Source organism: Mauremys mutica, chromosome 14, assembly GCF_020497125.1.
Source record: "Mauremys mutica isolate MM-2020 ecotype Southern chromosome 14, ASM2049712v1, whole genome shotgun sequence".
NCBI classification, from domain to species: Eukaryota; Metazoa; Chordata; order Testudines; family Geoemydidae; genus Mauremys; species Mauremys mutica.
Window position 1 is genome coordinate 6,980,973 of NC_059085.1, and position 22,742 is coordinate 7,003,714.

The following is a 22,742-nucleotide window of genomic DNA, read 5'->3' on the forward strand; positions in this document are numbered from 1 at the left end:
GGATTTGCTGCCGAAGTGCTGCCAAAGACTCGGAGCACCGCCCGGTGAGTACAAGCCCCATGTGTTTTTTTTTTATAGTCATCCCTGCTGGGGCCCTGTCAAAACTGTTTGACTTGAGCCCCGCACTTCCTAAACAGCTGTAGGGTGGCGCTTAGGACTTTCTGGGAGGGAGGAGGAGGAGTGGAGATGCAGCGCTTCCCCGCTCCTGCCCCTCCCTCTCAGAAAATCATAAGCATGACGTGCTGGGAGGGAGGGGGAGGAGCAGGGAAGCCCCACGTCTCCACTCCTCCCCCACCCTCCCAGAAAATCCTACGCACTGCTGTTTGGTGGAGCTTAGGACTTTCTGGGAGGGAGGGGGAGGAACGGGGAGACAGCGCTTCCCTGCTCCTGCCCCTCCCTCCCAGCACTTCGCGCTTAGGACTTTCTGGGAGGGAGGGGGAGGAGGTGGAGAAGAGGAACTTGTGCAATGCTTCCTTGTAAAGTTGCTGCTCTTCCACAGAATCTTACAAGCAGGCAGCCAAACGACGTTATAAGGGAGCATTGCACAACTTTAAACGAGCATGTTCCCTAATTGAGCAGGGGCGTTACATTGAAACAACGTTAAGTGGGACAACGTTTAATGAGGAGTTACTGTAGTTACGAGTGAGGCATCTCCGTGTTTGGTATGCAGGGGACTTGGTGAGGTGGTGTGGGAGGGTGTCCTCATCAAACAGACAGAGCTGTCAGAGCCATTGAATAATTCCTGTCTTTAGCATGAGCACATCTCCTTTTTTATTCCTTTGGCGAAACTGCCCAGATTATATTGCCCGGTGCCCTGTCCCCTGACCGGACATTGTCCATAGCAGAGCAGCATGCTAGCCTGGTGAGGCAGGGGAACGGTTCTTGGCCACATGTGCTTGAACCATTGGCACAGAAGTTGTGATACACCTTTTAGTTAGGAGTATTTCTGTCTGCCACTGGGCTCTCCCCAGATGTCCGAGCAGAATCGTTACAATTATGCAACTTGATGTCTCTGATAGCCGCCCCAGCCTTTCCCTCTATCCACGTACGGGCCAGTGTTTGCTGTCATAGGGTGGTAGGCTTGTGGAGTCACACAAATAGTGAAGGTAGCTAGCTGGTTATCTGAGAGTCTAATGCAGGGGGAGAAGGGCAGAGAGCCGTTGGACTCCCTCTTTCCACCTCTACCAGGAGAACGTTAGCTTGTGAATGTTGCATTTGCATTTTGTACCTGAAAAGGTTTTTCTGCCCAACTGTGCCTTCTTCCCTGTGGGTAGAAGTGGCTGGATTATTCATACAGATGGACAATCAGATGAATTTATCCCTTCCATTCCCAAATCGTTGATTTTTTACAAATGTGCTCTCTGTAACTGCTCAGCAAACTGCTTGTGGGAATGAATTTTAGCCAACAGGTTGTTTGAAAACTTCACTTTGGCAGCTTTGCTATTCATTATAGATTCATAGACTCTAGGACTGGAAGAGACCTCAAGAGGTCATCGAGTCCAGTCCCCTGCCCTCATGGCAGGACCAAATACTGTCTAGACCATCCCTGATAGACATTTATCTAACCTACTCTTAAATGTCTCCAGAGATGGAGATTCCACAACCTCCCTAGGCAATTTATTCCAGTGTTTAACCACCCTGACAGTTAGGAACTTTTTCCTAATGTCCAACCTAAACCTCCCTTGCTGCAGTTTAAGCCCATTGCTTCTTGTTCTATCCTGAGAGGCTAAGGTGAACAAGTTTTCTCCCTCCTCCTGATGACACCCTTTTAGATACCTGAAAACTGCTATCATGTCCCCTCTCAGTCTTCTCTTTTCCAAACTAAACAAACCCAATTCTTTCAGCCTTCCTTCGTAGGTCATGTTCTCAAGACCTTTAATCATTCTTGTGGCTCTTCTCTGGACCCTCTCCAATTTCTCCACATCTTTCTTGAAATGCGGTGCCCAGAACTGGACACAATACTCCAGTTGAGGCCTGACCAGCGCAGAGTGGAGCGGAAGAATGACTTCTCGTGTCTTGCTCACAACACACCTGTTAATGCATCCCAGAATCACGTTTGCTTTTTTTTGCAACAGCATCACACTGACTCATATTTAGCTTGTGGTTAACTATAGCCCCTAGATCCCTTTCCGCCGTACTCCTTCCTAGACAGTCTCTTCCCATTCTGTATGTGTGAAACTGATTGTTCCTTCCTAAGTGGAGCACTTTGCATTTGTCTTTATTAAACTTCATCCGGTTTACCTCAGACCATTTCTCCAATTTGTCCAGATCATTTTGAATTATGACCCTGTCCTCCTTGGTGTGTGATTGGTCACCTAAGTCACATGGCATTGTTGCCCCTCCTATAAGCAGGAGAGTAGTGCCTAGGGAATGACAAGTTGCCTTCTCCTCATGTGGTTATGGGTATAGATCTGAAGAGCAGCCACTCGCCACATATGGGTGCAAATAAATGTTCACATGGACAAAGGCAGGAAGCTGGCTGAATAGGACATCTGTTCAGTCTTGCATTGCCTACTAGTGAACACCAGCATTCAGCTGGTTCTGCCCTGTGGCAGAAATCTCACGGGATGTGAGGAGAAAGCAGAGAGTAAACGGGCTGAGACTGGAAGCAATCACTTGGTGACCTAGTACATTGTCCTCCTGGGACTAGCTCTCAAATTGCTGCTCTTCACCCTATTCCCTGGGCAAAATGTTCCTTTAAGGAGTGAATGGAAATACATGTGTCTGTCCATTGGAACTTAGCAATACTGTGTGAAGTGGCGTTGCAGCCTGCTTGCTCTTTTGGGGGAGGTGGATCTGGCTTCGTAGAATGCTGTCCATTGGATCCTGCATATTTTGGAGCATTAGTGGAAATAACAAAGGGCTTCCAAGGAGAACAGTAGGTGGGTTGCAAACAGAGGATGCAACTTTGGATCCCACTTTTGAATGTATTGGAGTTGGACTTTCCAAAAGCCTTTGACAAGGCCCCTCACCAAAGGTTCTTAAGCAAACTACGCAGTCATGGCATAAGAGGGAAGGTCCTCTCATGGTTAAAAAATGTGAAACAAAGTGTTGGAATAAATAGTTTTCACACTGGAGAGAGGTAAAGAGCGGCGTCCCCTAAGGATCTGTACTGGGACCCGCACTGTTCAACACATTCATAAATGATCTGGAAAAGAGGGTGAATAGGGCGAAGGCAAAATTTGCAGATGATACAAAATTATTTGAAGAATTACTTGTGAAGGCCAAAATTATAACTGGGTTTAAAAAGTGGCTATTAGCCAAGATGGTTCTTGGTCAGCCATGATTAGTCTGCTCCTGACCCCTCCCAATGCAACGCCAGACAGCTAAATGCCAAGCTGATGGAAAGAGGCCAGTGCTGCTTCATGAAGTATTCCAAAATAGTGGTGATAGCTTATGTAATGTTCAGATTGCAGTAGAACCCAGTCAGGTTCGGGGCCCCGTTGTATTCGGAGCTATGGAAACACAGATGAAGGCATGGCCTCCGCTCCCACGAGCTTCACAGGTTTAAGTAGGTAAGATCAGCTAGGAAGTGCTGGCCTGCTGCTTTGCGTGGTGACTTGAAAGCCAGGTTTGGGAACAATCAGCCTGCAGACATTCTAATCCCTTTGGGCTGGGTGGTCTCCAGACCTCGGGGCATGTTTTCTCTAGTTCTTCTAATGTCTTCTCTGGTAACTTTCCATTGCTTCTTCCTTCCTTCCTCCCCCTCCATCCTGCTCCTTGTCTCCCATTTTGGACTCTGCGCTCTGCCGTGTGGGCGTTTGGTTGAAATACTGGTGCCCGACCTACTGTATTAGGGCTGTGGGGTGGCTGAGGCTGGGCACACAAACATGCACTTCTCCAGTGACCCAGCACTTACAGGGAAAGATGCGAGTTTCTAATGTCCTCATGTGGCCCCCCAAATGATTGTGGCTGATCTGGGCAGGACAACGGGCTCTGTCTCTCTCTGATGTCCTCATCAGAATCTAGGCTAACAACGTGCATGAAGTGAGGCACTTGGAAACTATGGAGCGATCTTGAATTTACTGTTTCTGGGGCTCTGGGCTCACTAAGGAGACCCCACATCACTTACTGATTATTGAAAAGGGCTTCAAATCCCCAAGCACGGCTCCTTCCTTCCTTCCTTCCTTCCTTCTGGGGCGACAGCTCACACTGCATGGCGGAGCCAGCTCCGAGGCTATTCCCATTAAAGCTGCCCTGTTGACTGCAGTTTTGCCGTTGGTGCCAAGATATAGCTAGAGGGGCAGGTTGTTCCCTGTAGCCAGACTCTGCTCATGCCAGGGGAGGAGAGGTGGACAGAGCTCTGCTCTGCCGTGAAGGGGGGAGCAGCTGGCATAGGAAGATGCTATGTCACCTCTGCCAGTTTCATGCCAGCAGAGGGTACCCTGCACAAGAGGAATTGCCTGCTGCTAACCTCTGGCCAGTACTGTCATGTGATGTCTGAGCAGCACAGTAACAGACTGGAGGATCTGGCCCAACATCTTGAAGAACCAGCCAGGCCACCCTTGGAACCTCCATGCATTGCCCATTCAGGGGAGCACATGGACTCTCCTAGGGGCATGCTGCCCTCATTAACGTTTACAGTAGGATGGGAAGGGCCAGGATCAGTAATGATTCTTGTATTGCTACCAAAGTGCCCATCCAGAGCATGAGCATTCCTGTGTCTGCTCACACCCACAGATCATCTCTCCTCTGAACCTGCCTTCTCTTTGTCCAGGACCCATGTGGTAGGAAGAAGATACCGGTAGCTTCATGTCACAATATATAACCCCTCTTGTCCCTTATGCAAACCAACCAGCCAACTCAGCCTGCATGGTGTGGGTAATGCAGCCCTGCCATTACACTGGCTGAGGCCATATCACATCTTACATGACGTCCTCCTGCAAATTCTGACTTTTGATTGATAGCTCACATTCATCTGATTTGCTGTAATATTAAAAATCCTTAATAGTGTGTGACTAGAAGAGGCAGGAGCCAACGGTGGCTTCCTAGAGAATCAAACACTTGGAAAGCATTGCAAAAAGCTGCTCCTTACTGCACACTGAAAGGGCTGTTGCGTGTGCCCAGTGGGCGTGTGTGTGTGTGTGTGTCACACATGCCGTTGCAGTTTTCAAATCTCCTGTATCTCTTACAAAGCTATCACTAAGTGCCTGTGCTATTTGGTGCCTTGTACCGGACTTTGTATGGACTATGTTGATGCTCTCCCTCTCACAAGGCTTCTGGTGCTTCATCCAAACTATTCATCTCCACCCCCAGAAAGCCTAGATAACTATGCAGCCCTTAGGCGCTACAGGGCATGTTCCTGTATGTCAGACGTGTGCATTACTAAGCAGGGACATTGCCAAAGACGTGCAATAGGAAGGGTGTTCTGTGATGGTGCTGCGTGCCCAGAGCACAGCTTTGTCCCTTGCTGCTCTGACCACTCCCTTGGTGAACAGTGCCTGGGAGGAGAGGCCACTGCCTGCCTGACGATATTCCCGTCTCCATCTGCCTTTCCCTCAGTCCTCCTATGCACAACATACTGTAGATTCTCTCCTCGGTACCAGACGAGCTGCCGGCTGTGTTCTGAGAACTTTGCACTGTGGTTGCCTTTTGACTGTGGAAGAAATCTGGGCCCAAGTGTAGGTACCTGGTAGGCGGAGCACCTGCCATGAGCACACATGAAGATGCTGTGATCCTTCCTGTTACCTTTCATGACACGCAGATGCCTCTTGGAAGCCCTCAGGACTGGAGGTCTTGATGCACTGGCTCCAATTTTGTTGCCAGGTCTTCCCTTGCCGTGTAGGAGCTGCTGAAGGTACTTGCATCATGTCCCACTTCGTCTCCTCTCAAAAGGCTGCGCTGTTTGTCTTGAGAAGTGTCCGGTTCTGTGATTTGCCTTTGACCTCTTTTGTACACTAAGGAGTCTCTTGTAGAGTGAGATCGGATCCATGGTAATTAACCTGTAATGTTAAAATGAGTGTATAGAATTATTTATTTTGTGTATTCAGTCTGTTACATGTGTAAATGTATCCCGTGTATCCAATAAACCTTTTGTCCTGGTTCCCTGGCTGAGGCCTGCTCTCTGCCGGACACCCAAAGGAGGGGGCTTTTCTGGGGTTACAGTTGCTGAATGTATCTGGGGCTAAGAGCAATGCCCACCTAGGGCATTTCCCTGCGCTCCACTCCTCTCCCAAACACACCAGGTGCGGTAGTGAGTCAGGAACCCTTTACGAGGAGACCTTGCTCCTTCCCTTAAGGAAATGTTGCATTGTCCCCATTAAAATAATAGTGGTCGCCATTTCTGTAGGCTGTCTTCAGCCAAGGATCTGCAAGCACTTGGCAGCAGAGGGAAGGCCTGGAGACGTGAGATCTTCAAAGGTCTCGAAGGGAGCTAGGCACCCATCTCTCACTGAAAGCCACTGGGAGTTGGGTCTCCTTCAACGTACTCTTCATGCTGTCTGGGCAGGACCTAGGATCGTGTGTTTGCGGAAGCGCCCAGCAGATCTTTGGTGCTCACCATTATAGATAACCTGCTGTCCACAAGCACCCCTAGCCAGCAGCACCAAGTCCTGGCTTACCCTTCCCGGCGGCACTGTCCCCAGCCAGCCGGAGCTGCCTAGGAGAGGCTTTCTCTAATAGACGGAGCTCCCCTTCTTGCTTTGATCCCATTGCTCCTGTGTCGCCCTGACTGACTCCAAGGAGGCCGAAGGGCGGACACCCGGAGTTGGTGGCAGGTTCACCTCAGCCCTGAGCTGTGGCTTAGCCGCAGGTTGCGCTCTTTGTCTCATCTCTCCTCCCGCCAGGCCCCGGTCAGGGCAGCTGCTCTCCACTAGTACCTGTGTCTCAGCCATTGCTGCTTGCTGGGACTGCCTCAGATGCATTAGCTGCCTTTCCCCAGGATGTCTCATTGGCTCGGTTCCTGCCCCTAGGTCCTGCTGGGTAGCTCTCTGGCCTGATTCTCCATGCTCCGGAGATGCATGGCTGCCCAAAGGCCTTGCCTGGTCCATGACAAGCTGGGAGCTGATGGGTTTTGCAGTGATGTTGTGAGATAGCTGCAGTTCTTTGCTCATCTCCCAGGCTAGCCCCGATCCTGTGCTCCCACCCCTCTCACTCTATAGCTCTGCTAAACACGAGCAGTCATCTTGCTCTGGCCTGATGCGTCCATTCCCAGCAGGGAGCCCAGTGCATAGCTACTAGCCCGCAGGGCAAGGACCTTCCCATGCTCCTCTGCACTGCTCTCGTTGCCCATTGGGGAAGGCCTGGCACCCCTGCCCCAAGCTGGGACACCCTGCCCTGCTCCAGGTTGCTGGGAGCTGGGTCCTGGCTCTGGTATAAATAAATGCACTGATGCCAATGGGAGGAGACTCTAATAAGCAGATTCTGCATATCCTCTAGGGGAAACCCAGGCAAAGCAGCTGGGGACCCCGTGCTTATGCTTAGAAACCTTCACCCCTCAGAGTTCAAGCAGCATAGGAATGTTTGTCTTCCCCCACTGTGATGGGGTGGGGGCATGTCCCCTCTTCCAGGCTGTGGGGAAAGCAGTCAACAAAGTCTTTTGTGCAGTGTGTGTGTAGGGGGCATAAATGCCCTGGCCTGGGGGCATTGGGGGGGGCAGTGCTGTGTAAATACAGGGCCTGTGTGTGTGTGCGCGCTCTCTGGAAATACCCTGGCCTGGGTGTGTGTCTGGGGGGGCAGGGGATGCTGTGTAAACACCCTGCCCTGGGGTGTGTCCAGGGTTTCCTCAAGGGGCTGGCTCTGGTCCCGCTGAGCCGGTTGCAGAAGCAGGCTCTGAGAGCTGGGGCCCGTCCCTGCTTTTGTTTGGGGGCAGAGGCCCGTGATTTGGTGCCAGTGACACCAGGTTGAGTTCTGCTGGTGACTGTCACACGCCTGGTGCCCAGAGAACTGCGGGGGCTGCAAGGAGCCAGTGTCACCTCCCCTGCAGCTGGGTGTCATTGTAAGGGGGTGTCATGGGGGGAGAAGCGGGCACCCTTTTCCCTCCCTCTCCTGCATGGGAACAGGACCGCTGGGCAGCCCCAGGGGCAGGATGGGAGGGTACCGTTGCTCCTCGGTGCTCAACCCTCCCCAGCCCAGCTCCAAGCCTCCCACCCTCTGGCTTCCTGCGCTGGGACTGACGGACCCCCCCTGGGATGGGCAGGTGGGGAATGCGCTGGGACCGACGGACCCCCCCGGGGATGGGTGTGCAGGTGACATGCTGGGACCCATGGACCCCGGCGATGGGCAGGTGGGGAACGCGCTGGGACCGATGGACCCCCAGCGATGGGCAGGCGGGTGATGCGCTGGGACCGACGGACCCCGGGGTGGGATTGTCAGAGAGGGCAGAGGATCAGGTCTCACCTGAAACCCCCCAGCTGCCTCTCTTGCCCCAGGCTCCTCCCACACCTGGTCCCTCCCGGCACAGCGCGGGGCTGGGCGTGGGTAGCCAGGACCCCCCGGCGCTGCAGGGGCTGAGCACAGAGGAGCTGGACAAAACACCGGCTGCACAGACAGGCCCTTTATTCCTTTGTACAGGGCCTGCAGGGGGAAGTGCCGGGCTCTCAGCCCAGGGCCCCGAGCAGCTGCCCGCGGGCCCAGGCCAGCACTGCCCACGCTCCCTGGCGCTACACAGCAGCGTCTCTGCCAGCCGGGCGCTAGTTGGAGGCCAGGACGCTGTCGATCCAGGTGCGGAAGGCGCTGACTCGGCCATACACGGCGGGCGTCCGGACGTTGCAGTTGTTAGATCCCCAGGAGACGATCCCGATCAGGGTCCAGGCCCCGTCTTTCAGGTACACAAGGGGGCCGCCCGAGTCCATCTGGCAAGAGAGCGGGGCTGACGTGGCACCATGCCAGGGCCCAGTGCAAGAGGGAGGCAGTGCCTGGGCACTGGCACGGGGAGGGCTCCCTGGGGCACTAGCTGAGTGGGGGTGAGGGGCTCCAGAGGGATCCTCCCCCTCTCTGGCCCAGCCGGCGTGCCCCTCCCCACGCCCGTTCACCCTACCCTGTGCCCCACCCCATCCTCTATCCACCCTACCCTGTGCCCATCCACCCTACCCTGTGCCGCTCCCGCCTCCCCTACCCATCCTGCCCTGTGCCCCACCCTCTGCCCATCCATCCTGCCCTGTGCCCCTCCCGCCTCCCCTACCCACCCTGCCCTGTGCCCCTCCCGCCTCCCCTACCCACCCTGCCCTGTGCCCCTCCCCCTGCCCATCCACCCTACCCTGTGCCCCTCCCGCTTCCCCTACCCACCCTATCTTGTGCCCCTCACCCTCCTGCTCTGTGCCCCTCCCCTCGCCATCCACCCTACCCTGTGCCCCTCCCCTCGCCATCCACCCTACCCTGTGCCCCTCCCGCTTCCCCTATCCATCCTGCCCTGTGCCCCACCCTCTGCCCATCCATCCTGCCCTGTGCCCCTCCCGCCTCCCCTACCCACCCTGCCCTGTGCCCCACCCCCTGCCCGTTCACCCTGCCCTGTGCCCCTCCCGCCTCCCCTACCCACCCTGCCCTGTGCCCCTCCCCCTGCCCGTTCACCCTTCCCTGTGCCCCTCCCCCTTCCCGTTCACCCTTCCCTGTGCCCCTCCCGCCTCCCCTACCCACCCTACCCTGTGCCCCTCCCTCCGCCCATCCACCCTGCCCTGTGCCCCTCCCGCCTCCCCTACCCATCCTGCCCTGTGCCCCTCCCCCTGCCCGTTCACCCTGCCCTGTGCCCCTCCTGCCTCCCCTACCCACCCTATCTTGTGCCCCTCACTCTCCTGCTCTGTGCCCCTCCCCTCGCCATCCACCCTGCCCTGTGCCCCACGCCCTCCTCTATCCACCCTACTCTGTGCCCTTCCCCCTGCCCATCCATCCTGCCCTGTGCCCTTTCCCCCGCCCATCCACCCTACCCTGTGCCCCTCCTGCCTCCTCTACCCACCCTGCCCTGTGCCCCTCCCCCTTCCCCTCCACCTCCTGCCCTGTGCCCCTCCCGCCTCCCCTACCCACCCTGCTCTGTGCCCATCCCCCCTCATGCTCTGTACCCCTCCCCCTCCTCTAGCCACCCTGCCTTGTGCCCCTCCCCATCTCTGCCCACCCTGCTCTGTGCCCCTCCCACCTCCTCTACCCACCCTGCTCTGTGCCCATCCCCCCTCATGCTCTGTACCCCTCCCCCTCCTCTAGCCACCCTGCCTTGTGCCCCTCCCCATCTCTGCCCACCCTGCTCTGTGCCCCTGCCTTGTGTCCCTCACCTGCACACCCTGCCGTGTCCCTCCCCCCCGCCCTGTGCCCGACACCCGTGGTGTGGGTGACATTACAGATCTTTACCTGGCAGGAGGAGGCGCCGGCCCCCCCAGCACAGATCATGGAGCTGGTGATCTTGCTGCCCCAATATTGCTGGCACTGGCTCACCGTGACCAGGGGCAGGGACACCTGCTGCAGCTGGACGGCTGCACTGCTTGCTGGGAAAGAAACCCCGGATCAGGGCCAAGGGTGGAGACCGACAGATGCAGCCAGCCACCCAGAGAAGTACTTGCTAGCTGCCTACTGGTTGCATTGCCATGCACTGGCCTGGTGCCCATACGGGTGGGCGAGGTCCAGGCCGCCCCCCACCCCCAGGGGCTGGCATCGGCTGTGCGTACGTACCGGTGCCGCTGGTCCGCCCCCAGCCGGTGGTGATGCAGGTGGGGTTGGAGGCCAGCGACTCGCTGGCTGTGGCCAGGCAGACGGGGGACACGCGGGCGTCCAGCTGGGCGGGGGAGGCGAGCTTCAGCAGGGCAATGTCGTTGTCAATGGTTTTTTCGTTCCAGTAGGGGTGGGGGATGACCTGGAGCGGGGAGGGAGGGACAAGCAGCCCTTAGCGCCGGGGGCGGGGGGAGCGCAGCGTCGCCCTCGCTGCTCCCTTAGGTGCGATGCCGTCCCGCCCCACTCGCTCGCTGGAGCCTGCCTGCCCTAGTGCTGCCCCGAGGGACAGGGCTGAGCTGGGCATGGGGCCTCCAGGCAGCTCCCACCCTCACCTCACGAACTGCCCGCTCCCAGGGCTCCTGGGGCACAAGGGACTGGGCCGCACTCCCCAAGGGCTCGCTCCAGGCCGGGCCTCCATGGCTCCCATCGCCATGGGAACGTGCCCATCTCCAGGAGGCACAGGGCGCCTGACCCAGGGAGCCCCGGGCAGAGCTGGGCAGGGAACATGACTGCAGAGTCCCAGCCCAGCGGCTTGTCCCTACACCCATCCCTGCTGGGTGGAGAATGGGCCCCTATGCCCAGCCGTGCCACCGCCAAGCGGTGCTGAGAAGGGGGTTTGCCTCTGCCAGCCCTTCTCTTCCCCCAGCAGGGCACAGCCCAGGCACAGAGCTGGGGTGCCTGCCCCCCGCCCCTGGGCTCTGTGGGACTGCCCAGCATCTTGCCCCCTCTCTGCAGAGCCCCAGATGGCATTGGGGGGTGACTCACCCTGGCAATGGATTTGACCTGGATTGGCTCAGCTCCGGAGCTCCTGTCGTATTCCCCAAGGACGGCAACGTCAGTCCCGGCTCTGCAAGGGAGAGAGCCAGTGGGGCTGGGCACGTGGGCAGAGGGTGCCGAGCCCGCCCCTGGGGATTCGCCCTAGGAGCCCTCACTAGCTCCAGGATCCCCTGTGCCCTCCAGTGGGCCACCTCTGCCTGCCCTGCCCCAGCCCAGGGGAGCTGCCCTGGGGCACAAGCAAAGTGTCTTCTCCTCTGAGCCCCAGAGCGGCCAGGCTCCAGCCAGAGGAGACGGCACCAGGTGTAGTAGGTGCAGGTGGGGTCTTTTCTCGCCAGCTGCTGTGAGCAGGGCCGGCTTCCAGCTCCCAGCTTGCCTTTTGCTTTTAGCTAAGGCTTGACCATGGCCCCAGGCCTCAACTGGGCCTTTATCAGGGCCTGCGCCTACTACACCAGGGAGGATCAGCAGGGGTGTTTGTTAACGGCGGGTGTAGCAGCAGCGTCCGGGTCTTGGGCTCTGGATTGGCAGCAGGTGTCAGGGACTCTAACCCTGACAGCGAAGTTCGTTGTCTGACCACAGAGAAACAGGCAACACCGGCAAGGTCCGATCAGAAGCTCTTTATTGACAAGTGCACGCTTCAATAGAGAGGAGCTTGTCTCCAGCCAGAACCATCTCCCCTTTACCGCTTAGTATTAGCCTATATAGACAGTTTTACTACGTCATACATCACTCACTTGAGCAACCCACCCCCCTTTGTCTAACAATTTGAAACTAGACACTTTTAATATACACACATGCCTAGACTTTGTCTACAGCTACAGATTATTTAATAATATCTTAACAAGCACCAAAAGTTAGGAATACAGGGGAGTTTTAAACAAACCTATAACTCAACCAGGGAGTTAGAATCTGAACTGTGAGATGCTAAAGTTTCTTATCAGTTCTTCAAACACTGTTCTTAACACTGCACTGCTGGTACTATGCCAGGAATGCAACTCCTGGCTTATCTCACTCTCTTTTCAGGGCTTTGTGAGACAATGCTGCTTCTCAGTATTTTTCCACTCTGGGATTACCCAGAAACCTCTGTTAGCCTGACTTCAGTCAGGTTGGCATAACTGGTTTTGTGCTACATCTTTATTCAGACCCAACACAGGGAACTGGCAGGAAGGGCTGGGGCAGGGGCAGCCCCGGGGCAGGGGGCAGGTCGGCTCTTTGGCTCCATTCTTCCCAGGAGAACAACCTCAGCACTGGGTAGCGGCCCCCCTCCCCACCCCCAGGCAATGCCCAGGATCTGGAACCCTCTGCTCACCTGGGGAGCAGAGCCACGATCTTACCTCTGTGCCCAGCTCCCCCATGCCCCAGGCATGCTCTGCTCAGCCCATGGTGCCCCGCTGCCATGCTGGGGCTGGGTGTGGGGCAGCGGCAGGGGGTGTCACTCACTGGGGCTGTCCCTGTGCCCAGGCAGAGCCATGGCACCAGCCAATGCAAAGCGGCTCCTGCAACCGGCCTGGCCTGCGGCACCATCTCCTTACCTGACTTCGCAGTGCGCAGCCGTCACCACCCAGTCCTGGTTGATCAGGGAGCCACCGCAGAAGTGGAAGCCGTTTCTGTTCTGGAACGAGAATGGCGGGAGGAGAGGGAGTCTGCGATGGGCTGAGGGACCTACCCTGGCATGTGCCCAGCGCTCCAGGCCCGGGGGACCCTGAGCTGCCTGCCTGCAGGTTGGCACTTAGCCTGCCATTGGCAGCCTCTGCCTCTGGGTAGCTGGCACCACCACAAGCCAAAATACCACCCAGATCCTCCTGCGCTCTGTGCCCTGCCCCCCATCCTGATCGGCAGGCTGGGAGCAGCGTCCGGCCCCTGGGCATGGGGCCCGGCTCCCTCCATTATTCCTCCTTCCTGGCTGTCCCTGGGATCCTTGCCTGGTGCCCACAGGGCATGGGGGGTCCCTGGGGATCCCACTCCAGCCATTGCAGACCCTGCCAGGCCCAGGGCAACATGCCGGCTCAGCACTCATCAGTCCCAGCCTGGCCGGGCGTGCCCAGCTGCAGTGCACAATCGGGGCCGGCTCCAGGCACCAGCTGAGCAAGGTTGGCTTTTTTTGGTTTGCCGCTCCGGCCGCCCTGTAGGGGGCGGCAGTGCGGAGGAGGGGAGCGCCCTGCAGCAAACTGGGCCGGGCAGCCCCTGGTCTTTGGGGCGGCGCGGAGCCCTGGCTGCCCCCCTGCTCTCTCTCCCCCACTCCCGCACTCCGCTGCACGGCAGCAGCACAGGGAGTCCCCCGCACCCTGGCTCCGGCTGCCCGGCAGGGTTTTTTTTTTGTTTTTTCCCCCCTGATTTGCCGCTCCGGCCATGCCCCAGGTTTTTTGTTTTGTTTTGTTTTTTTCCCTTCCTGCTTTGCTGCTCCGCCCCCCCCCCTTTTTTTTTTTTGCTTGGGGCAGCAGAAAAGCCCGAGCCGGCCCTGTGCACAATGCAGTGGGTGCACCAGTCGGGCCCCCGCCCCGCATGCTTGGGGCTTTCCAAGCGATCGCCCCTGGGCGGGGGGGGCTCTTCCCAGGCTTGGACGCTGCGGGCCATGCTCGTGTCTGCACCAGCCAAATCGCTTTGGGTTTCTTCATAAGCCGAAAGGCCCAGCTAGGCCGGGGGACGCCCCACGCACAGGCTGCTCCCGCTCCCTGGGCCCTGGGCAGCACTTGGCTCTCGTTCCAGGGGCTGAACTGGCTCGTGGATTAGTCAGGCCCTTGAACCCGCACATCAGAACATCCCTGGGGGGTCCCAGCCTGGGCTGAGCCCGTGGCACAGACCCTGACGGCTGGAATGTCCCACCCTGTGAGCGTCTCTGATCTAGGGTGACCGTACGGCCCGTTTGGCCGGGACAGCCCCTTTCTAAGCCCTGTCCTGGCCGTCCAAACCGCGTTTGGCAGAAGTGGGCATTGGTTCATTTGCTCGCGGTGGGGAGGGCAGGGCTCAGGCAAGCAGCAACCCCAGCCCCATGCGGGATGGGGGGCTCGGGCCCTGCCTGCTGGCCCATGGCCTGAGAAGAGTGACGGGCTCCCTGCTCACTGACCCAGCCCCTGGAGCCAGCGCGAGGTGTGTGCTGCGCAGCATGTCAGACGGGGCAGCTGGGCTCCGTCCCCAGGGCCGCCGTGAGGAGCGAGTGTTACCTGCAGGGACACTTGCCAAGGCCAGGAGCCGGGCACCGCGTTCTCCCCATTGACGATTCGCTGCAAGCTGTTCACGACTGGTTTGATTGCAGGGACCCCACAGCCTGGAAATGGAAAACCAGCCCTGCTCAGTGTGCAGCGAGCGCCCTCAGCAGCCCCCCGGCCCCCGCAGCACTGCAGGGCTCAGGCCAGTGGGGCTGGTGGTCACTGAGGGGCCTGGGCGAGCTACCCGTGGGGCTGGTGGTCACTGAGGGCTCTGGGAGAGCCACCCTGGGGGCTGGCAGTCACCAAGGGGTCTGGGCGATCTGCCTGTGGGGCTGGTGGTCACCGAGGGGTCTGGGAGAGCCGTCCTGGGGCTGGCAGTCACCAAGGGGTCTGGGCAAGCCGCCCGTGCGGCTGGCGGTCACTGGGGGGTCTGAGCACACCGCCCATCGGTGGTGGGATCCTGGCTGGGTCAGAGTAGCTGTGCCAGTCTCCCCAGCGTGGGGCTCAGTGCACAGTAGGTGTTGCTGGCCCAGCAGGAAGGCTGGTCCCCTTGCCAGCTGGCTGAGCAGAGCGAGGGAGCCCCTCTGGCAATGTCCTCTCGGACAGCAGTGCAGCTGGGGGGGCTCTGGCACCCAGGCAGCGCCAGGCTGAGGGTACCCAGTCTGTGTGAACAGGTGCGGCCCAGCCCCTGGCGCTGACAGGGCAGCAGTACCCAGCACTGCCCCGCGGGGGCCCATGGAGCTGTCTCCTCGCAGCCCAAAGGGGCAGACTGGCCGTTTGCCCGCGTAGCCCAAGGTCGGTGTCCCGGCTCAGCAGGGCCGCCCAGAGGATTCCGGGGGCCCGGGGTCTTCGGCGGCGCGGGGCCCCTTCCGTTCCGGGACCTGCCGCCAAAGTGCCCCGAAGACCCGCGGCTGGGGGGGGGTCCCCGCCGCGGGTCTTCGGGGCACTTAGGCGGCGGGTCCCAGAACGGAAGGGGCCCCCCGCCGCCAAAGACCGGGCTGCGCTTCGGCGGTGGCGGGTCCCCCTTTTCCCCTCCCCGTCCCGTCCCGCTTCCCACCCCGGCCGGTCCCGCTTCCCTCCCCCGCCGCCGGCCCGGCCCCGCCCCGGCGGGTCTCGCTTCCCTTCCCCCCCCCCCGGCCCGGCCCGGCCCCGGCGGGTCTCGCTTCCCTTCCCCCCCCCCCGGCCCGGCCCGGCCCCGGCGGCTCCCGCTTCCCCCCCCCCGCCCTCTTACCGGAGCGCGTCTCCGGAGGGGCCTGAGCTTCGTCCCGCTCCGAGCCGCGTGGTGAGGGGGCGGGGCTGTGAGCTCCACGCCGAGCGGAGGGAGCTGCCCCGCCCCCTCCCCACGCGGATCGGGGCGGGGCTCAGGGGCTCGCCAGGAGACTCGGCGCTCAATGCGCCGAGGCTCCAAGAGAGGGGCGGAGGCGGGAGCCTCCGCTCTTCTCTTGGGGGCCCCTGAGGAGCCCGGGGCCCGGGGCAAATTGCCCCCTTTGCCCCCCCCCCCTCTGGGCGGCCCTGCGGCTCAGTGGCTACACCCAGCTCCTGTAGCTTCCCCCAGGTCCAAGCCGGAGCGGCCCAGCGGCAGGGCGCTGCCCCTGCACTCAGCCAGGCTCCAGCCGCAGCGCCCGCAGATGGGCATCACTTACCGTAGGCGCCCGCCAGCAGGGCCAGGCAGAGAGCCGCGTGCAGGAAAGCCATGCTGGGTCAGTGCTCACAGCTGTGCCGGGCTGCCAGAACCACACGCTTTATACCCGCCGGGCGCCCTGAGACCGCCAGTCACGCCCGGAGCAGGGCTGGGCGTCTGCCCCACCTGCTCCACCCAGGCCTTGAGCTGACAGTGACAAGCCAAATATAGCGTCTCCCTGCCCCCGCTGCCCCACGTGCGCTGCTAGGAGCCGGCGTCGGCTGGCTGGGGGCGGGCGTCTGGGGAGAATCATAGAATCATAGAATCTCAGGGTTGGAAGGGACCTCAGGAGGTATCTAGTCCAACCCCCTGCTCAAAGCAGGACCAACCCCAACTAAATCATCCCAGCCAGGGCTTTGTCAAGCCTGACCTTAAAAACCTCTAAGGAAGGAGATTCCACCACCTCCCTAGGGAACCCATTCCAGTGCTTCACCACCCTACTAGTGAAAAAGTTTTTCCTAATGTCCAACCTAAACCTCCCCCACTGCAACTTGAGACCATTGCTCCTTGTTCTGTCATCTTCTACCACTGAGAACAGTCTAGATCCATCCTCTTTGGAACCCCCTTTCAGGTAGTTGAAAGCAGCTATCAAATCCCCCCTCATTCTTCTCTTCTGCAGGCTAAACAATCTCAGTTCCCTCAGCCTCTCCTCGTAAGTCATGTGCTCCAGCCCCCTAATCATTTTTGTTGCCCTCCGCTGGACTCTCTCCAATTTATCCACATCCTTCTTGTAGTGTGGGGCCCAAAACTGGACACAGTACTCCAGATGAGGCCTCACCAGTGCTGAATAGAGGGGAATGATCACATGCAGCTACCCACAGCTGGCGGCAGGCTGCCCCTTCCCAGCCCCGCCCCCCTGCCACCTGACATGGGGGTTGGGACACGTGTGAAATGAGTTGGGGGAGTCTCGGTCTAGCCCTCAGTTTGGCACATGGGGTATGACTGGCAGAGTCTCACCAGCTGGGCCCAGGGCTGGACTAGCAGGGGGCAGGCAGGGTAAGTCCGAGAGGCGTTGGCAGAGACGTGAGGGTGCCCAGGGCTGGACTAGCAAGGGGCTGGGACCGAGGGACAGCTGCAGATCTGTGGGTGTTGGGGCAGGGCTCATGCCTGGCCGAGCTGCATGGGGGAGCCTGGCCAGTCCCTGCCCTGACTGGGCCTGGCACAGCGTCCTGGCACGAGCACAGATCTCCACCACCAGGACAGTTACAGCTCTGCTCACTCGGACACCCCCCTGCACCCGATTTGGCCCCTGGCAGGTGGAGAGTGGCGCAGAACTTCTCTGGCACAGGACAGCTCAGAGCAGCCTTGGCGTTGGGCTGGTTTTCTCTGGCTCATGTCCAGTGCACCTGTGGAGGCCTCACGCTGGCCAGCGGGAGCAGGTGGCGGTGGCACCTTCTTCCCAGGGGCTGCGAACTCTCAAGGCCGAGCCAGCTCTGCTGGGTTTGCGTGCTCAGGGACCTGGTGTGTCGCTGGCAAAGCAGGCACCAACTTATACCAAAGTCCCCAATGCTCAGTGGCGGATTAGCTGCTGGGCCAATGGGGCCTGTGCCATGGGGCCTTGGCCAATTGGGGGGCCCTGGAAAAATGGGTACCCCCATGCCTTGACCCACCCAGCCACCTGGTGCTCCTGCCAGGAAGTGGGGTTGGGGCATGGGGGCAGGGCAGGGCGGAGGGACTGTTGGTGGAAGAGGGGAGAGGGGGCCCCCACTTGCTCTGGCCCAGGGTCCCACAAATCTCTAATCTGCTCATGCCTCACTTGGCTAGTGACAAATCCAGCCGGCATCACGCCAATGGCATTGGCAGTATGAAAACCAGCGTTGGGTTCAGATGTCATCGAGCGCTTGTGAGTTGCTGCCTGCGTTAATGTCATGTAACCGCTGTGGCCCACACTGTGAGTACTGCTGAGCGTTTGCCCTGGGAGCCCCCGGAGCTGGGAGTCACCAGCCAGGAGAGAGACGTGTGTGAGTGTGAAATGCTGGCTGCCAACAAAAGGTGTGATCCTCTGCCCAGCCGAGCCGGCCCAGCGACACCAGACCAACTGTCGGGGAACATCAGCGGCCAAAAGACTCTGTTAATGGTTCTTGCCCCGTGCAGCGGAGCTGTGCTAATGAATTATTCCTTGACAAGGGGAAACTATCTCGATGCTGCTTGGACTCTGGGGACCAGGGTTTCTAGGCATAAACAAGAGATCCCCAGTGTTTAGCCTGGGTCAGCCCTAAGAGACATATACAGCTTGCTTAATATAGAAGCTTTGTTACTCTTTGCCAATTAAGAGTGGAACTCATTTGTGTCCGTATTTACCTGCTTTAACCTTGTAAAGACCTCTCGCATTTCCTCCCCCTCGCTAAGAACTCTGCCGATGGTTTGTTACAGGATTGGCTACAAGTGTTGTCTTTGGTGTCAGATCTAAGGTGCGATTGTCCTGGGGTAAGTGACGAGTCCTTTGGGACTGGAAGTAACCTGACTATTGCTGTGATCTCTGGTGTAGGGGACCGTCTCTCACAAAGGTGGGCTCACCTGGGTGGCAAGACAGACCGAGTGCCCAAGTTAAGGCTGTTACGGTGCCTGAGACGTTCACACGTGATACCTGATTGGTGAAATCTAAGCACAGACCCCCAAGGCCCACACCCCGCTCAGCCTCCTCCCCCAGAAGCCCTGCCCACACTGGCCCCCTTGCCCAGGCCTCGCACCTGTTCACCCCCTTCCCCAGACCCCCTCCACCCCCTGCTCATGCCTCTGCACCTCCTCCCCCCAGACCCCCTGCCCACCGGCCGGAAGCCAGCCAGCCAGCCACTCATACGGGCATCCCTCTCGCCCCAGCCCCCCTCGCCTGCCAGCCGAGCCAGCTGGCTGCTCACAAGCCTCTGCCCCCTCCCCTAGGCCCTCCCCGAGCCCAGCCACTCATGTGCTCGCCCACGCCCGCCTGCCGCCCACGCCCGCCTGCCGCCCACGTGCGCCTCTTCACCCTCCCCCGCGAGGCTCCCCTGCGGGCGGAGCTGGGATGGGAAGAGGCCAAGTGGGATCGGGGTCTCAGGGGGGAAGCGTGACGGGACCCCAGTCGGGGCTCCCACCCTTTCGGCGATGGCGCGCTCCAAGGGCTGCGGGCAGGCTGCGTGGGGAGGCTTCGCCTTCCCTGGCCTTTTCTACCCACCGCCTCTGCATCGAACTCCCAGCCAGTGCGGGGTTTGTGCCCTGGCTCACAACAGCCTGCCTGAGGGGGGTGCTCGTGCTCGTGAGCCCCTGCAGGGCAGCGTGACAGCTGGGCTGGCTCAGCGCAGGGTGTGACAGGCCCGTTACATGAAGTGAAGGGGTCCCCGGGCCGGCTCCCGCTGCAGTCAGTGACTGTCACCCTGGGGGCATTCCAGGGTTCCTGCTGGGGCCAGGGCAACCAGCCCAAAGGAAGGAACCGATCCAGCGCACCAGGCCCTCTGCCATTGCTGTTACCACGCGCTGGACGCAGCTCCCTTGGCTATTCCTCTGCCCCAAGCTGGCCCCCGATTTGTGGGCTTTGGGCAGGCCCCGGGCGGGGTAGAGCCCTGCTAGCACGTGCAGGGGCTGTTCTGAGAGGTCCCTGTCGCACAGCCCCTGCCAGGGTGCCCCAGGACCTGGAAAACAAAATCATCACCGGCGAAGTGTCCAGATGACACAAACACTGGGGGAGTGGCAAATAATGAAGGGGCCGGGGCCCTGATTCACGGCAGTCTGGGTTGTCCGGGAAGCTGGTCGCAAGCAAACGGCTCAATGTGAACGTGTCCATCTAGGAACAAAGGACGTAGCCAGACCTACAGACGGGGGCGCGTATCCTGGACGCAGCGACTCTGACAAAGATTTGGGGTGGGGGCAGGGGGGGATATGGGGGATAAGCTGTTGAGCAGGAGCTCCCAGGGGGATGCTGTGGGCGAAGGAGCCTTGGCTGCATGACCAGGGCCGTGTCAAGCAGGAGCAGAGCGGTTATTTTACCGCTGTATTCGGCGCTGCTGGAGCCCTGTGGCCAGTTCTGGGGTCCCGATTCAAGAAGGAGGTTGATGAGGGTGGCCATTTAGGGATGGTGGGGCACCTCCCCCCCCACCCCCCCGAGTTGTGGACCATGTTATAATTTTACGAATAATTTTGCAAAGTTTGCCAATGGATTTATCAGTGTCTCTATAAAGGGCTGAGGGCTCCCCCCGGTGGACATCAAGTGAGCCCCTGAGCTGGGCTCCAGCTGGGGGGGGGAGGGTCACAGAGCCCCTCCCCTGAGCTGCTTTGATGGGCGGGGGCTGCTCTGCCTGGCTCGCACACCCCGTTCTGCGCCTGGTGGGCGCTCCCTGCCATGCCTTGGGCTTGCACTACCCCAGGCTGCTACTTCGCTGGACTTTCCTGGGGAGAGGACAGGGGTAGATTGCTGGTCCCTGGATCCTGAGGCTTCTTCCTTCTCCAGGCTGCGGACTGCACCCCCCTCACCCACACCCCTTTCCCCCAAAAGGATTTGAACTAATGCTCTCAGACCTGTATCTGCCCAGTGGAGCTATGTCACCTTTGGGGAGTTCATCCTATTTTTGAGAAGTTTTCTAACCTTTCCCAATTGAAGGCTGCTGCTGTCCGCCCTGCCCTCACTCGACACCAGCGCTTTCCCAGACATGATGTGGGATTCTTGCTGTAATGCCCAGGACAGTGCCCTGAAGAAACGAAAGGGAAAAGACCCGCATGGGTAAGTGATGCTCAGTGGGGTAGTTCGGAATCACCCAGAGGGATTCTTCTCAGAGCTCCTCCGCTTCTAGGTTCATCTCCAGTGTTTCAACAACCAGAGCAAGAGCCACCTCTAGAAGCCCCTTCGCTGACGGTACCTACGCACAGGTATTGGCTGAGAATAACGTGATCGTGGCACCCAGGGGCGGCTCCAGGCCCCAGCACGCCAAGCACAGGGGGCGCTCTGCCAGCACCGCGAGGGCGGCAGGCAGGCTGCCCTCGGCAGCTTGCCTGCGGAGGGGCCGCCGAAGCCGCGGGACCAGCGGACCCTCCGCAGGGAAGCTGCGGAAGGCAGCCTGCCTGCCATGCTTGGGGTGGCAAAATTCCTAGAGCCGCCTTTGGTGGCACCAGAACTGGGGGTGCCCGGAGTCCATGGCCCCATCACTTTTCCTTTTCACCAGCCGTAAGGGTGAGCAACAGGGGAGGGGGGCAGAGCGAAGCAAGTAGGGGGTGGGCCCTTGGGGGGAAGAGGTGGGGGGGCCTCAGGGGAAGGGGCAGGGGCTCAGGGAGAAGGAGCAGGACGGGGCAGGGCCTTGGGGGCAAGGAAGCGGCACAGGGGGCCATAGTTCGGGCATTGGTGGCGCCCCACTTTTCCGGAACTTTTGCCACTCCTGCTTCTGCTGTGTGTGTTTAATAGGTACCGACATGGGGAAAAACATTAATAACGGGCTCCTCAGTCCAGCAGAGAAACGTCTAACGCGAGCCGGGGCTGGACTCTGAAGCTAGACAAATTCAGCCTGGAAAGAAGGTGTCAATTAGTAACCGTGAGAGTAATTAACTGTTGGAACGATTTACCAAGTGTTGGGTTCTCCAGTCCGACCATTTGAAAATCAGGACTGGCTGGTTTTCTCAGAGCTCTGCCCCAGGACTTATCATGGGCCAGGTCTCCGGCCTGGGCTCTACAGGGTCAGACTAGATGATCACAATGGTCCCTGCTGGCCTTGCAATCTCTGACAAATGGCCTGTTGATCTCCAGTGCAGCCAGTGGGTTTGCACCCTCTGATTGCTCTGCAAGCCCGTTTGCTGCCAGCTGTGCAGCCCTGCACCTGCCCCCTTCCCCAGCAGACAGCGGGATGCAGGGGCCTCTATGTGCTCCGTTTCCCCCCCGAGATTTGGGGCTGAGCTTCACACAGGTTTGGTACCTAGACATTTACCCATTTGGCTTTAGAAGGGAGTGACCCTGGAGCAGCCTGGGATCCCTGCGAAGCCGGGGGATGAGCTGTAGCTGAATCCCCGGGTCTCTCAATGCCTGGCAGGGGTGGGATTTCAGCCCGCCCCATGTCCCGCCTCCTGGGGTAGAGCAGCCAATCAGGGCTGCTCATTTCAATACTTACCGGCATTCGGATCAGCCCTGGGTTGGGTCGTGTCCGGAGGTTCAGGCTCATCCTCCAGCTCTGGAAGGACGTGGTGTGGGGACACTGTGGCTCTGTCTGGCTCAAGGTTCACTAGGCTCTGGGTCGCCCACATCCTGGCCTTGCGGTTCAGTCGGGGTGGCCACAACAAACGGCAGTGGTGGCACATTTACCAACGATACGGTCACGCTTCTCATAGTCAGAGCAGACCGAGGTCCCAATCTGTGCAGTCAAATTGTGCTTGGCGTGTCTGCTGGCCAGCCAGATCTCCCTGGAGTGTCCCAGCTGCGTCCTTCCTGAGCACTGGAGATGATCCCTCTTGTGTCCCTGTGCCAAGTTACTGATGGATGGATGGGCACTGTAATGAGTAGCCTCCTCCCGGGCCCCACAAGTGGCCCCTTGCCTCAGTTTCCTCTTGAGTAACCCAAA

General features: G+C 59.4%; 1 protein-coding gene across 1 annotated transcript; it reads right to left on the reverse strand.

Moving 5' to 3' along the window:
• Positions 1-8,575: 8,575 nt before the first annotated feature.
• LOC123349506 (chymotrypsin-like protease CTRL-1) lies at positions 8,576-16,247 on the reverse strand. The gene is made up of 8 exons (XM_044987661.1): positions 16,192-16,247; positions 15,784-15,833; positions 14,568-14,671; positions 12,939-13,018; positions 11,398-11,479; positions 10,594-10,774; positions 10,276-10,409; positions 8,576-8,792 (listed from the first exon to the last, which is right to left on the reverse strand). The coding sequence occupies exons 1-8, from the start codon at positions 16,245-16,247 to the stop codon at positions 8,631-8,633; spliced, it is 849 nt and encodes a 282-aa protein (XP_044843596.1). The 3' UTR covers positions 8,576-8,630.
• Positions 16,248-22,742: the final 6,495 nt, after the last annotated feature.